Source organism: Lipophrys pholis, assembly GCF_963383615.2.
Source record: "Lipophrys pholis genome assembly, chromosome: 15".
NCBI lineage: Eukaryota > Metazoa > Chordata > Actinopteri > Blenniiformes > Blenniidae > Lipophrys > Lipophrys pholis.
The window spans coordinates 6,404,666-6,419,185 of NC_137642.1; the positions used below are offsets into that span (position 1 = coordinate 6,404,666).

The 14,520-nt window shown below is 46.7% G+C and overlaps 1 protein-coding gene across 2 annotated transcripts; it reads left to right on the forward strand.

Moving 5' to 3' along the window:
• Positions 1 to 1,914: 1,914 nt before the first annotated feature.
• Positions 1,915 to 9,528, forward strand: zbtb18 (zinc finger and BTB domain containing 18). Of its 2 annotated transcripts, none has more exons than XM_080481420.1 (2): positions 1,915 to 2,360; positions 7,343 to 9,528. In XM_080481420.1, exon 2 carries the CDS (start codon positions 7,360 to 7,362, stop codon positions 9,058 to 9,060), a length of 1,701 nt encoding a protein of 566 aa, XP_080337546.1. In that variant the 5' UTR covers positions 1,915 to 2,360; positions 7,343 to 7,359; the 3' UTR covers positions 9,061 to 9,528. The 2 variants fall into 2 exon arrangements, with proteins under 2 accessions (XP_080337546.1, XP_080337545.1); XM_080481419.1 differs by lacking the exon at positions 1,915 to 2,360 and adding an exon at positions 4,078 to 4,447.
• The last annotated feature ends 4,992 nt before the right edge of the window (positions 9,529 to 14,520 follow it).

Genomic DNA, 14,520 nt, shown 5'->3' on the forward strand with positions numbered 1-14,520 from the left:
AGATATATAATATCATACACAATATATAGTTTAGATCCTCTAAACCTTGTTTTTCATTTATAAAGAATAGGCTTTAATCCATTTAAAAGCAAACACTTCATGAATATTTAATGGTACAATCAGGTCATTTTGTGTATTGAAACAATATTTTCATTCATGTTTAAAAAGCCTAAAGCAAAAAAAATAAAAAAATAACCTGTATATGAAATAGCTGAGACCAAATGCATGAGTAAACATCTGAACTTGTTCACAACTCGTTTGCTTGGAACTTAATTGCTTTAGTGAAACAAATACATCACAATTTGTTATTTTCAAATCATATCTATGAAAAAGAATTTACATAACATGGTGGATTTTTTCATATAAGTGCATGTTATATGATTTTTTTATAAGTGTTTTATTAATGCAGGAGTGGCCTTTTCTTTTTTTATCCCCAGTGTGTGTGTATTGGGAGAGGAATGTTGGAGAGAGTCATTTTCCTCTTCTGTCATCAGCCCACGTCAGTATATAAGATGTTATCAAGGGTGGAAGGAAAGGACTAAAAATACATATTTTACTGCAACCAAGCATGTGTGGATTTGTTACTTACCTTTGGTACAATTTAAACAATGCAGTCTTCTTCTCCTCGTTTAAAACAGGAAGTTAAAACTGGAAAATTTACTTATTTTTAATGTATTTTAACGGAACAATTGTGTCATGTACTTTGGACATTTATATTCTATACAGGTCAATTAATTGATAATGCAACGGTACTGTATTTCACTTTTTTTTTTTGAAGGTTTCAGAGTATTTTCTTTGCAAAAGTATTTTTATTTATAACTGAGTAAGTTTGAGAAAGTGACATTAACTTCAGTAATTTCAAGTAGAAATAGAAATGTATAGATATACAAAGTTGACAAAGTGCTTTGATTGAAAAATATCAAGATAAACTGAGCAAACGAGTTCAGCACCACCAAGCAAATGGTTAAACATTCTATGAAAACATAGATTTTTTTAAACAACTTTCTTAAGAGTGGCGGACAGAAGGCAACACTGAGCGGAGATATCGGTGATGCTGCCATGAAAGGGAGCTTCTGTTTGGGGCCGCGGTGGTCGGGACGCTTGTGAAGTGAACTTTGGACTGGATGTTTTCAGGTTCAAATCCCACAGCTGACAGGCCACCACTGTGGGTCCCTGAGCAACAGTCTTGACCCCCCATCATGGCTGCCCACTGCAACTTAGAGACAAAATGCAGAAAAAAAAAATTCCCGAAGGTAAAGAAGTGTGATTAGTTTAGTTAGTTCACCTCAAGCCCGAGTCACAAAGACACTAGTTTGTAAAAACATGCATAATGTCAGAGTTTTTTTTTTTTTGACATTTCACTGAATTTGGCACCAAGGATTACAGGATGTTTGTGACACATTTTTACATGTGCAGGTAGGAAATTCTGGTTCTTGAGGCCCGGTCGAGGAGAAAAACCAGAAGGTATCATTAAAAACTGTCTTTATGTTGGCGATCACTGTCATTTTCAGGAGTAATTATTTGTTTCTGTGAAAACAAAGATCTTTTCATCAACTTTAGAAAGTTTAATTTTGGGTTAGTGTTGCTCTATTTCACCACTCGAGATGAAACTAAGGCGCAGTGTGTGGCTCTCCTGAAGTAAGATGTGTTTGACTCCCCTGATGTGCCTCGAAGCTGAAGCTGGTGCAGCTGTTTGATGCTTCCCCCACTGGAAGCAGCAGGATTTGTTTCGTTCTTCTTTTTTTTTTCCTATCAAGGTGGTGCACCTGCTCACAGAAGCTCCGCCTCTCCACACTCCCCCGCACGCGCTCACACTCACGCCCCCCACCTCCCTGCTTTGACTACAGTACCCAGCGCGCCTCGCGCCGCTTCTCCACTCTCTCGCGCCGCGCTGCGCCAGTCCGCCTCACTGACTCGCAGAACCAGTTGGTTTGGCCCTGCTCCTTCTTCTTCTTCTTCTTCTCTGTCTTCTCGCTGCGCGCGCGCCGCTGCCCGGTGTCAACCTACGCCGACGAAGCGAAGAAGACATATCCCTCCCTCTCCCCCGGCGGTGGGCCGCTTCCAATTTGCCTTCACTTTCCTCCGAGCCGGTACCATTGGCTTCCGCGCCGTGCCAGTCAACTCGCCTCCCTCTCCCAGCCCCGAGTTGAGCAGCAACAGCTCGGAAACATCTGGCCGCCGCAGAGTGCTCGACTCCCCGTCCCCCTCCGCCCGCTCGCCTCGGCACAGCCTGCGATGGAAATTAGTCCAAAGTCGCTCTAGTTTGGGTCTCGGAAGGAGAGGGGGAAAGAAGAAGAAGAAGACGGGAGGGGGATCTGACGGAGGAGACGCGGAGGGGAAGACGTCGGACCTGGTTGTCTGTGAGTGCTGCTTCTTTAACACCGGAGTCCGATTGAAGGAGGCTCCGGAGGGGGAGCGAGGCTGGGTGGGTTACCGGAGGGGGAAAAGTAGCTAAACCTTCCCTAGCATGACTGTGTTGCCTCCGCGCAGCGATAGTTGCTGTGTTTCGCTGCGTGTCCGCGGTGTTTTAGCAGCTGTTGTCATAGCACCGGGGCCTCCGGAACAACTGTAAATAGCTCAATACCGGAGCCTGTCCGCCGCCTTACTTTGTTAGCTGGGATCGGGCTATAGCTAGCTGCGTGGGTCACTGTGTCTCCGTGTGTGTGTGTGCGCGTGTGCGTGCGCGCGTGTGTGTGTGTTGTGTCTTCTGTTGAGAAATTAATTGCAGTCCCGGCGTGTTGTTCGGTCGATCAGCGACTTTTCTTCTTTATTTATTTTTAACGCACCTTTTCCTCGCTTTGGAAACACTCTTCAAACACGACCTAACGTGAGAAATGTAATTTAAAAACAAAACATGTATGCATGTAAACTCTTAACTGTTTTAATCAAACTGTGTTTTGTGTAAATAAATTAACATAAATACGCTTGGACTTCTTTTTTTTTTTTTTAAACTGCACAATTACGCAAAACTCCAGTGGTGAAGTTAATTATAACTTCCAAGTTAAAAAAAAAAAAAAAAAAAAAAAGTTTAATTACGCCGTATATAATTAAGGCATGAATGCTCAAAAAAACTAACTAAAATTAATATCGCCCACATCCACGCGCAGCTGGGATAAGCATTCAATATTTTTAATAAGTTTATTAATTATGATCGTGCAGCGGAGAAAAATATAAAAATGTTTTGGTTTTTTTTAGTTGATGCTGTGAATTCACACACTTCAATCCAGAAAACACTTCCCCATAAATCGAAAGCGAAATAAAGCAGCTGTAAGAAGTTTCTCCCCGGCTTATTAAAGCCTTGTACACCTTTTGTTTAGCACTCATTGGGCTCTTTCTTTATGACTTGTTCTCATTGTTTCCTCTTTTCTTTTTTTGGTTCGATTTGGGGGGTGGGGGTGTTCCGAGCAGGGGGTGAATATATGAATAGACAGATGAGTGGATAGACAGATAGCTGGATGAATGAGGGAGTGAATGAATGAACACCAGACCAGTGAGGCTGTGGCGCTGAACCGTGAAGAAGTGGAAAACAATATCAGCTGCATGCGTCTGTCAGTTGCAAATGTGCTGCGTTGGCCTTTGTTTATGGTTACTGGAAGGAGACAGACAGCACAGAGAGAAAGCGAAGTGTTTGAAGAAAATCACAACACTTGGAGAAAGTTTTTACTCTGAATATTTTTTTTTTTTTTTTTTTCATAAACTTTATGATTTGGTGGCAAGTGGGCGGATGGGGTTCAATAATTTTGGTGAGTAAACTCCAAATCAGCATCCCACAGTGTTTAGTAGACACAGTTTAGTTGTTTTGTTTTTTTTTCCAGAGAAAGCGAATAAAAGGGGAAAAAAGAGAGACAAAGTTGTGCGGTGTTGGTAGAATGAAAGAGGAGTCTGGTGGCAGGAGTGTAGAGGAGGCAGCATATGGCTGTAGAAAGAGCACAGCTGGAGGTAGCATCTCCATCTGAGGATGATGTCAGAGCAGCTGACAGGCTGCCATCCACCCCACCTCCTCCTCCTCCATCCCTCCGCCGCCTCCACCCCTCCCCAGTCCTTTATTGTGAGTCTCAGCGGCAGCCTGGGAGAGTTAGTGCTGTGTGTGTGTGTGTGTGTGTTTGTGGCTGCCGATCAGCGCCAGTTCGGAGGAGGAGGAGGAAGAGGAGGAGGGAGGTGGTATCTCGTTCCCCCTCCAACATCTCCTCCACTTTGCATCTGTCCCTTGCAGTTTGAACAGCGTTTTTTTTTTTTTTTTTTTTGCGCTGCCTCCCTCTTCTTCTTCTTCTTCTTCTTCTTCTCTCCTCTTCTACCCACTCATTGATTCAAAGAGAGAGTGAGGACGAGACAGAGCAGGGAAGAGAGAGAGAGAGAGGCGTACACAGAGGTACACAGCCATTCCCAGCCAGAGAGACCAGCTATTCTGCTACAGTGGAGTTAATCAAGTTGATGCATACTGCTGCAGGTATTGTTTTTGTGCATTTGTGTGTGTCTGTGTGTCTGTAAATACGAGAGAGCCGGCGAGTCTTGAGTAGTGAAATAGTTATTTTGTTTTGTTGTTGGGGATCTCCGAAGTGTCAAATCAGTATGAGAAACTGTGCGAGAGTGCCTCAGTAGTGAACGGGAAAAGTAGTCAGTGCTGCTGCCTATCTGAGGGGTAATTGCAGTCTGGAAATACTCGCTGGTGTGTTTTAGAGAGAGACAGAGATGCATTTTGAACTCTGCTTCTGTGTCGTCAGGCGTTTTGTGTGGACACTTGTTAATTGAAGTGAAGAAATATAGTTGGTTTTTATTTGTAGTTTAATCATCACATAAAGTCAGGCTTTTATGAAGAAAATTGTTATTAGGTAATTAGTTCAAATTAAAAAAAAAAGAAAATTAACACTGTTGTATTTAAATATGCCATAGTTAAATAACAAGTTATTTAATCTTTATTATTTAATGTGCTTTTTTTCCATCAAGTTGATTTTGACCCGGCGTAAAATTACTTGAAAGCATGTTCAGCCTGCTTTGCCCACTTTTTCCCCCTCCTGTCGGCTGGAGTGGAGGAGACTAATTTAGAAGTTGCAGATTTGAGCTGCCTGAATTGGCTAGACAGCTGTAATCGCACTCCCTCCTAGTCTTAATCTCTTTATCTGGCTAGCAGCTGCCATATGGCCCCCGTCAGCTGGATCAGATGTGGGTAAGCCTCCCTCCCCGGCCGTCCCAGCCTCTCCCTCACCCTCTCCCTCCCCGTCTCTCTCTCTCTCGCTCGCTCGCTCGCTCTCTCTCCCTCTCTCAGACCCCTGCCTGGTGTCCAGTGGCCCGGCCGGGCTGACGGGTGGGCCGGCTGACGGGCCGGCCGCTGCCCTCCCGAGCCTCTGCCACGGCCGGCTCCCTCCCCTCCGCCGCCACCGGCGTCTTTATTTTTAGCCATCTTTAAGGATTAGGATTGATGCTGTGACGAGCAGGGCACTTACAGTGATTGTATTGTAAATCTTCTCTTCTGGGTGGTGGTGGTGGTGGTGAGGTGGAGGGGGTGGAGGAAGAGGGCAGTTTCTACTACGGGGCGGATGTGCCAGGGTTTTTCTTGCAAGATTCAGATGAGAAGGAGTGTTTGAGTGACGGACTGTGTGTGTGTGTGTGTGTGTGTGTGTGTGTGTGTGTGTGTGTGTGTGTGTGTGTGTGTGTGTGTGTGTGTGTGTGTGTGTGTGTGTGTGTGTGTGTGTGTGTGTGTGTGTGTGTGTGTGTGTGTGTGTGTGTGTGTGAGAGAGGAGGTGGAGGTGGTGGTGGCGGCGGCGAAGGGGTTTGGCTGGACGGTGGGGTGAGGTGGAGGAGGGGGAGGTTGGGAGGTGCTACACCCTTGTCCTCCGTAAGTCCCCCTCATTAAAAGCAGTCTGATCAAGCCGGAGGGCGAGCACACACACACATACACACCAGGCAGACACGCACACACACACACACACACACACACACATGGTCTCGCACACGCTGACATTCTTGGTTTAGCTTCATTCAAATGAGGTGATTTAACTGCTTTGGTTAACACAGTGCAGAGCGGGACCAATGTATTTTCTCAGGCAGGACAAATCGACTTGGTTAACAGGTGGGACTTTTTTTTTCCCCCCCATTTTTTTTTTCTCACAAATTTTGTCTTTTACTCTTTACTTTCAGTAATCAAAGATTTTTCTCAGTTATTTCTTCTTTATTTTATCGACTTTTGAGTACATCTTCAAAGCAACGCTTAAAATTTCCTCCGTCCCCCCCCCCCCCCTCCGTGGTCTAATCTCACTCCTAAAGCCTGAACTCGCAGGTTAAACAAGGGACAAGCTGTTTTGCTTTTGACAGAACTGCTTCAATTGGCCAGTTTTCCTGCTCGACTTAGCCTGTGGAGGTGGTTGTAGGTAGGCTGGTACTAAGTGTGTGTGTTTGTGTATGTTTGTGTACGTGAGGACAGCGTGTGCAGCTGAAAGCCGGTTACCTAAAAGGGCTGTGCCAGGCCAGGCCAAAGTGGGTTAATAAAAATAACCAGCGTAGGAGCAGCGACAATCCAGGAGTGCAGGCAGAGGAGTTGGAGAGATACAGAGAGAGCGCAGAGACAGAGAAGAAGAATCCGTCGCTGCTGGTGTACCTGCTCTTTCTAATCTTTTTCTTGGTATAAACTGCTTTTGTGGTTATTTTGAAATTACACTTATTTGTATTTGTTTTCTATTCTCCATTTTTTTTTTTTCCTGCGTAAAATGCTGAATTATGGCAGAAGCAAAATGATGAAGGAATCTTTTACGGCTACAGGAATTATTTCTGGTATTTGATGCTGTGATTGTGTGTAAATAATCACGACTTTGCACAGGTCACCGGCTCCAGTGCAAGAGAATATTTACAGTATTTGCGCTGCATGGTTTGTTGTAATTCTTAGTCCCATTCTGTTCACTTTTGACCGAGTTAAAAATGCCCCTTATTTTCCATCTTCTCCCGTTTTTACTCTCTTCACCTCCCTTCCGCTGCGGGTGTTTTTCAGTGGTTTGATTTAGCGTCTGTAACTGTAGGTGTTTTAGTCTTTTGTATGTTTTTTTTTTAATTTATGTCATTTTGCATAAATCTTTGAAAATTGTGCTTTTAACAGAAAAGCCTTGTAACGATGAAAGTGACCCAGTGATGCTTCGACCTTTTCAGTATACTTTTGTGGTCTTATTTTTATTTCTTTAGTTGTTTTTCATTTCTACATTTTCCTATCTAAGATTAAAAAATAAATAAAAATAAAAATCTGAATCCATGTAAATAAAAAAAAAAAAAAAATGTCACAACAAATGTTGACGATCCTAATGCTCTCTCTCTCTTTTTCTCTCTCTCTCTCTCTCGCTCGGTGTCTTTGTGGCTGCAGGTTATGAGGACGGCAGGATGGAGTTCCCAGATCACAGCAGACATTTACTCCAGTGTCTGAGCGAGCAGCGGCACCAGGACTTCCTGTGTGACTCCACGGTGCTGGTGGGCGATGTCCAGTTCCGCGCCCACCGCGCCGTGCTGGCCTCCTGCAGCATGTACTTTCACCTCTTCTACAAGGACCAGCTCGACAAGCGAGATGTGGTGCACCTCAACAGCGACATCGTCACGGCCCCGGCCTTCTCCCTGCTCCTGGAGTTCATGTACGAGGGCAAGCTGCAGTTCCAGGACCTTCCCGTAGAGGACGTGTTGGCAGCGGCCAGCTACTTGCACATGTATGACATTGTCAAGGTGTGTAAGAAGCGTTTGAAGCAGAAGGCCACAGCGGAGGCGGACAGCACGCGCAGGGAGGATGATGGCGGCTCCAGCTGCTCCGACAAGGCCGACAGTCTATCAGATGGTTCAACAGGCCGGCCTGCCACCGCAGACCTGCTGCACAGTGATGAAGAGGAGGAGGCCAAGGCCGAGGGGGGACCGCTGTGGCTGCGGCTGCCGGCCGCAGACAGAACGGGCACGCCGGCCATGGCCACGACGAGCCCGGGGCACGGCGAGGCCGAGACGCACGGCGGGGAAGGCGTGGGGGAGGGAGGGAAGCTGGTCTCTCCGGCCGGCAGCCCCACCAGCTCTTCCGGCTCCCTCTCCCAGAGGTCCCACCGCTCCGTCAGCTCCCGGGGAGCACACCGGGGCAGGAGGGTGTCCAACGACGCGGCCGACTGCGTCTTGGACCTGTCGGTCAAGCCGATCGCCGGTAGCAACCACAGCAACCACCACCACCAGTCTTACTTCAGCGGCGCCGCCACGCCGGACAGCCTGCAGAGCCCGCTGGCTGTGAGGGTGAAGGTGGAGAGGGGTGTAGCTTCAGATGAGGACGAAGAACTGGGAGGCGGGGACTACGACATGGAGCACAGCGGTCTCGCCAAGGCCACCGTCCCCACCGCCAACGGGGGCTTGGGCCACCACGGGGTTGGGGGGCCGCTGTCGGCCCAGCGGCGACTCGGCCTGGAGGCGCACCTGTCGGCGCTGCGGGAGGCGTCGCTGGCCTCCGAGCTGGAGCGCGAGGACAAGCCCCCGGCCTCGGCTGACGACGAAGACATTCTCGGGGGCGAGAACGAGCGCGCCCAGGCCGAGGCGGCCAGCATGGATAGCTCGCTGCTGCCTTACGTCTCCAACATGCTATCGGCCCAGCACACCCAGATCTTCATGTGCCCCCTGTGTAACAAAGTGTTCCCCTCCCCCCACATCCTCCAGCTCCACCTCAGCTCCCATTTCAGGGAGCAGGAGGGCATCCGCTCCAAGCCCGCCGGAGACGTCAACGTGCCCACTTGCACCATCTGCAGCAAGACCTTCTCCTGCATGTACACGCTGAAGCGCCATGAGCGGACACACTCCGGCGAAAAGCCCTACACCTGCACCACCTGCGGCAAGAGCTTCCAGTACTCACACAACCTCAGCCGCCATGCGGTGGTGCACACACGCGAGAAGCCGCACGCCTGCAAGTGGTGCGAGCGGCGCTTCACGCAGTCCGGGGACCTCTACCGACACATTCGCAAGTTCCATTGCGAACTGGTCAACTCGCTGTCAGTGAAGAGCGAGCCGCTGGCGCTGCCCAATGTCAGGGATTGGGCGATCGAAGACAGCTCCCAGGAACTGTGGAAGTAGGAAGAGACTGCTGGGTTCGACAAAGGGAAAGAGAGGCGGAGGGGCGGAGGAGAGGGGTGGGGGCGGCAGAGTCTGACATTCGGGGTTTAAGTGAGTCATGTTCTTGTTTGTTGCAACATCTCATTCAATTGCACTTTAATAGCACATGAAAATGTTACTACTGAGTTTTTGTTTCAGTTGTTGCTATTTGGAGTAAAATTTTTCATTTTGTTTGGTTTTGTTTTTACTCTTTATTTTATTTTATTATTTTTTTGGGGCGTTCATTTCTCCTCTGTTGGTGGTTTTGAGTTGCGTCTGAGGACGACGGGGTTCCCGGTGAGAATGTCTCGCCTTGCTCCAAGGAGTTTTTTCACTCTCGCTTGTGTTTCATCCCAGACACAACAGCTCACGACGCCGGCCAGCGTATCGGTCCCAGTCCCACAGGCAGCAAACACCACTGCAGGAGTTCAGGTCGAACACACTGAAGTGAAAAAAAAAGAAAGAAAGAAATCACGACAATACACTAAACGGGTACTGTGATCACCACGAGTTCGGCGCCGCCGCCGCACACACACTTTGAGGATAGCGTGTGTGCGTGCGCGCGCGTCATACTGCACTACTCTGGCAAAAATTTCACCTGACGCGCGCGCGAGTGTGTATGAGTGTGTTTTCTGTGTGTATTAATTTCCTTGTTCTACTGGCATGGAGGTGTCGCTGGCGAAGCGCTCCCCGCTCATCTCGTTAAGCTCTTTGGCGTCGTGCGTTTGGGGGGGAAGCTGACTGACAGACGAACCCATGGCACTCATGCAATGCACAGCCTCCTTTTTTCACTTCCAATCAATTTGAAGTATTTTCTAAAAATGAAAAGACCTTTACAGATAATTATTATTATTATTATTATTGTTATTGATAGATTTTTTTTTTTTCTTAAATCTAGCTGGCAGTCTTTAAAACATCTCTTGTTGAAAAGTTATTTAATTTAAGGTTGTTGTATATTGTTCCGCTATAGTTTAAAAACTTTAATCCTTCACAATTTTTTAACTTAATGATTATTATTATTATTATTAATATTATTATTTTGTTACTTTTTTTTTGTAATGGGACCTGCTGTTGTTGCATGACGTCCAGAACCTGTATATTTTGAGATGAAAATGTGAATTTGCTGTATTACTGTACACAATGTAATTGATCAAATATTTGACAACAGGCTTTTCCTCTTTTATTTTATTTTTATTTACTTTGTGAATACTTCTTCACGGTGCAGTCTGTTGGAAAAACTGAATATTATTCTCACAACTGTGGAGAAAAATGCATGAGAATTTGATTTTGTCTTAAACCTTTTTGAGTTTTTGCATCGGGGGAGGGTTGGGAGAGGGCTTGAACATGTTTGACAGGTTTTTTTATTTAAATTTGTATTTATTTTTTTTCTCCCCCTCCTCCTCCTCCTCGTCGTTGTAGGTCTGTCGCTGGGCTCTTAGAAGAATGTTACCGAATGTGTTTTCGTCGGATGTTGAAGCGATATGATGAAGCATTTTTAAGCCTGTGTCTATATGCACTGATCTCTCTGCTGTGTGCCGCTGTGTGTGTGTGTGAGTGTGTGTGACTTGGTTAGCACCAGTCAGTTGAACCTACTGAACATCTTCGTCCACCTCCTCCTCCTCCTCCTCCTCAGGCGTTAACGTCGCCACTGCTCATCCATTTGTTTTTCGTCTCCCTTCCCCGTGTCCGCGGCCGAGCCATATCTTAAATATTTCCACAGATCCGGGTCTGCGGAGTGCAGTTTCAGTGGCTGACGTGTGGAGGATAGTGCGAGATTGAACCCGAGCCTCATGCTGAAAGGTCGAAGGGTCAGATATCCGTGTCGCTCTGTTGCTCGGTGCTGATCTGAGCCGAGCCGGAGCCGCCGACTCGCCCAGGTCAGGGCGGCGCATCCAAACGTTAGACGCAGCCAGTGTGGAATGATTCCTGCGTGTGTGTGTTCAAACACAGTCCTTACTTGTTGAGATAGATGATGGAGAAATGGCATGCCTGAGTGCACCTTTCTAAGCTAAAAGACATGAAATTAGATTTTTGTTTGGTGTGTGTGCTGAAAAGATGCCTTTAATGAAAAAAAGACACATTTCACATGCTATGGAAGTATTTGATACTGTATAGCATGAAGAAGTGATTGTTAAAATCCTGTAAATTCATGGAATTTATCAGAAAAATTATCTTTTATTATATTTCGATCCTGTGATTGGATTTTTTTTTTTTTTTGTATGTGAATGTGGTGTTTGGGTTTTGGGCTACATCAGTTTGTACTTAAGTTCTTTTTAATATCTTAGAATTTGAATTTAAAAAAGAAAAAAAAAAAAAGGTCAAGCGTTTATACAATCCCAAAAAAAAGCATTTGACACCCTTTCCCACCCCCACCCCCCACCCCCTCCCTCACACAGATGTGTGTGTGTGTGTGTTGTGTGTATGTGTGTGCGTGTGTGTGTGTGCGTGCGCCCCCGCTGCTGATGTGCATGTGGTGGGTGGGGTGGTCTTCTGTGCCGCCCTGTCATCTGGTGGCACCTCCAGGCTCTGCCAATGCAACAGTGTGGGTGACATTGCGGCAGTTTGCACCACATCGTCTCATTTTTGTCTCTAAACGTAATTTCTTCACTGGCAGCGCGTCTGCATATGGGCTCCCTCCATCCTGCTGTTGTTTTCATCATTACTGCTGGTTTTTTTTTTTTTTTTTTCCCCTCTTTTTTTTTTTTTTTTTAAAACTCTGTTCCTCTGGTTGTACTTGACCGCCTTAAACTGCTGTAGTCCGGGCCGTTTGAATCTTTTTTTGTTTGTTTTAAAAAGTGTGAGTGTGGTGGAGGTGGAGTAAATGCTGTGAAGTAAAACCACTCCAACAAGACATCTCCATCAATTTCTTTTTTTTTTTTTTGCTGTGCTTACTTGAAAACAAAAAAAGGGGGGGGGAGGTAAAAATGATACAAAAAAAAAAAAAAAAACTTAAATTTTTTTTTATAGTTTATGGAAAAGCAGGTGGGGGGGGGGGGGGGGGTTGAAGTGGGTGGGGTAGCTGGGTGGGGGCGTGAAATGGCTGAGTCTGTTTTGAAAAAGGACAATCACTGTCTGGGAAAAATAGAAAAAAAAAAGAAGATTTTGATTGAGACATATTTGCTCCCTTTTGAGATTAAAAGTTTTATTTGCGTTATTTTTACGTTCCCTTAGTCATTTTAGCTTTGACAATCATAGTTGGGTTGATTTTTATTTAATTTTTCTCAAGGGGAGTAAATTCTAATTGTGTTTAGTTTTGTAATTTTTTGGCGTGCTGTTGTTGACATTTTTAAATTGTGTGCAAACCGCAATAAATTATAAGAATCTTGAAATTCACCCGATGCGTAAAGTTTTTCTTTTTGTGTTTGCTGAAATGTTCCTGGGGGAGGGCGGGCGGGGTGGGGGGGGTTTACAGGTTGCAGAAGGGCCACAGCGGGAGATCTTGGCATCCTGTCCCTGACCGCCTTGTAATGTGGGCGGACGTTACGTATGTGCGTGTGCGCACATGTTTGTGTGTTTTAGAAGCTCTGCGGCGAGCTGCGCTTGGACACGGCGTGCCATGGCCGGCATGCACTCGCCGTGCGCGCTCTTGTATCTGCAGGAGGTGTAAAGCTGCACTCGAGAAATCAAATCTGCGGCAGCTTGTCAAGATCCAATCCCTTGCAACACACACACACACACACACACACACACACGCACTCCTTCCAAAGGTCTTGAAGCACTGGGGTTTTCCAGTAAAGAAATCAGCTTTAGCTAATGTCTGGCTGCTCAGTAAACCTGCTCTTACAGATGCATTAAGAGCCCCTTGCACTCAGAGGCCAAGGAGCAGCGTTCATTAGGCCACAGATGGCCTCTTCGGTAAGCCCCCCCCCCCACCCCACCCCAACGCACACTGGCACGATAAGCTCAGCCTTAATCTTTATGACATTGTTCTCCATCTGATAAATGACGAACATCTTGGTTTAAGAAACTTAAGAAAAAAGCTGAGTTTGAGAAAAGTTGGTGAAAATGAGCCGCGGGCCGAGAACAAAAATGGCAGTTTCGGTTTTATTCGTCGAAATGATATTTCCTTTAAGATTTACGTCAGAAATCTTAGTCGGAACATCAAAATGAAGCTACCTGCTCGCAGCGCCGCTTTGGATTGTCACTTCAGACACAGCAAATACATTAACCCGCTCCTTTGGATGCGAGCCGCTCGGTGATCATTAATTGCAATCTGCATCGTTGTGAGTGAACATCTGCTTGTAGACAACTGCTCTCCTTCTCCCTCCGTCTCTGTGTGCGAGGAGGCCGTGCGAGGTTTGCTGTGAATGTAGGTCATTAATTTGTTTCTGTCCTTTGTTTACTTAAGGAAGGGGGACAAAGGGGCAGCTGCAGAACCATTTGGCTGTGCCCAAGGCGGGCCAGCTCAACATGTTGGGAGGCTGAGACCAGCTTGGGCTCCTGTCTGGGGCCCGGGCCCCTTGCACTCTGCTGCTTCGCGTGAGGGAGCGGACTCTGCCAAGCTGCCAGGGAGGGCTCTCATACCGGGGGGGAGGAGGGGAGGGAGGGGGGGAGGACGAGATAAAGAGAAGAGTGTCATGTGGACATGTGGAAGCGTCCTGATGTTTGACTGTCGCGTCGCGAATCCCCCTGCCAGATTTTCTGCTCGTCACCAAGCCGGCATCTGCAGGTCTGGCTCAGAGCGCAACCTCCTTCAACTTTGGTTCAACTTCCCAAAAAAAAAAAAATTAAAGATCAGCTCCAGACAGATGTTTCCGTCTAAAAATCGTTCTTTAAAGCATACCAGACACATGTGTTGAGGCATCTAGTTTAGCACATGAAAGAAAAGAAAAAAAGTTTCAACCAAGAGTACCTCTTTTCTTTTCTGTTTTCTTTTCCCTGTGCATAAAATTTTTTTTAAAAAATGATTAAATGTACAGTAAGAACAAAAGCTCCATAACAAACAGGATTCCAGCTTTTAGCCTGGACAAGACGGCCATGCCACAAAGCATTCATTCAAAGCTTATACAGCACTGAGGGGGGAGAAAAGCCTCCTGTATCCTTTTCATGTCTGAGACTTGTTGATTCTCCGTGAAAAAGGAAACATTCCCAGGCCAGGTCTAGCCACGGAAGAATTGACGGAGAGAGAAAAGAGGAAAGCGGTGACAAACGTGTGTGTGAGTGTGTGTGTGTGTGTGCGTGCAAGTGATCCAGGATTGTCTACATATTTAAAAGAGCTCTTTTGTCAGGCACTCAGCACAGCAGGACAGAAGGCAAGCAACAAGCGGCCCGCCTGCAAGCAGACAATACAGTGGCACTACACTGGCTGGGAGGGAGGGAGGGAGGGAGGAGGCTGGGGGCTTGAGATGGGGGAGGGATTTTTTGGGGGGAAAATCAGGGGGCACAGTGTCCCAGCAAGCCATCCATCCATCGAGCCGTCCCCTCCTCCCCCCCGCTCTCCCG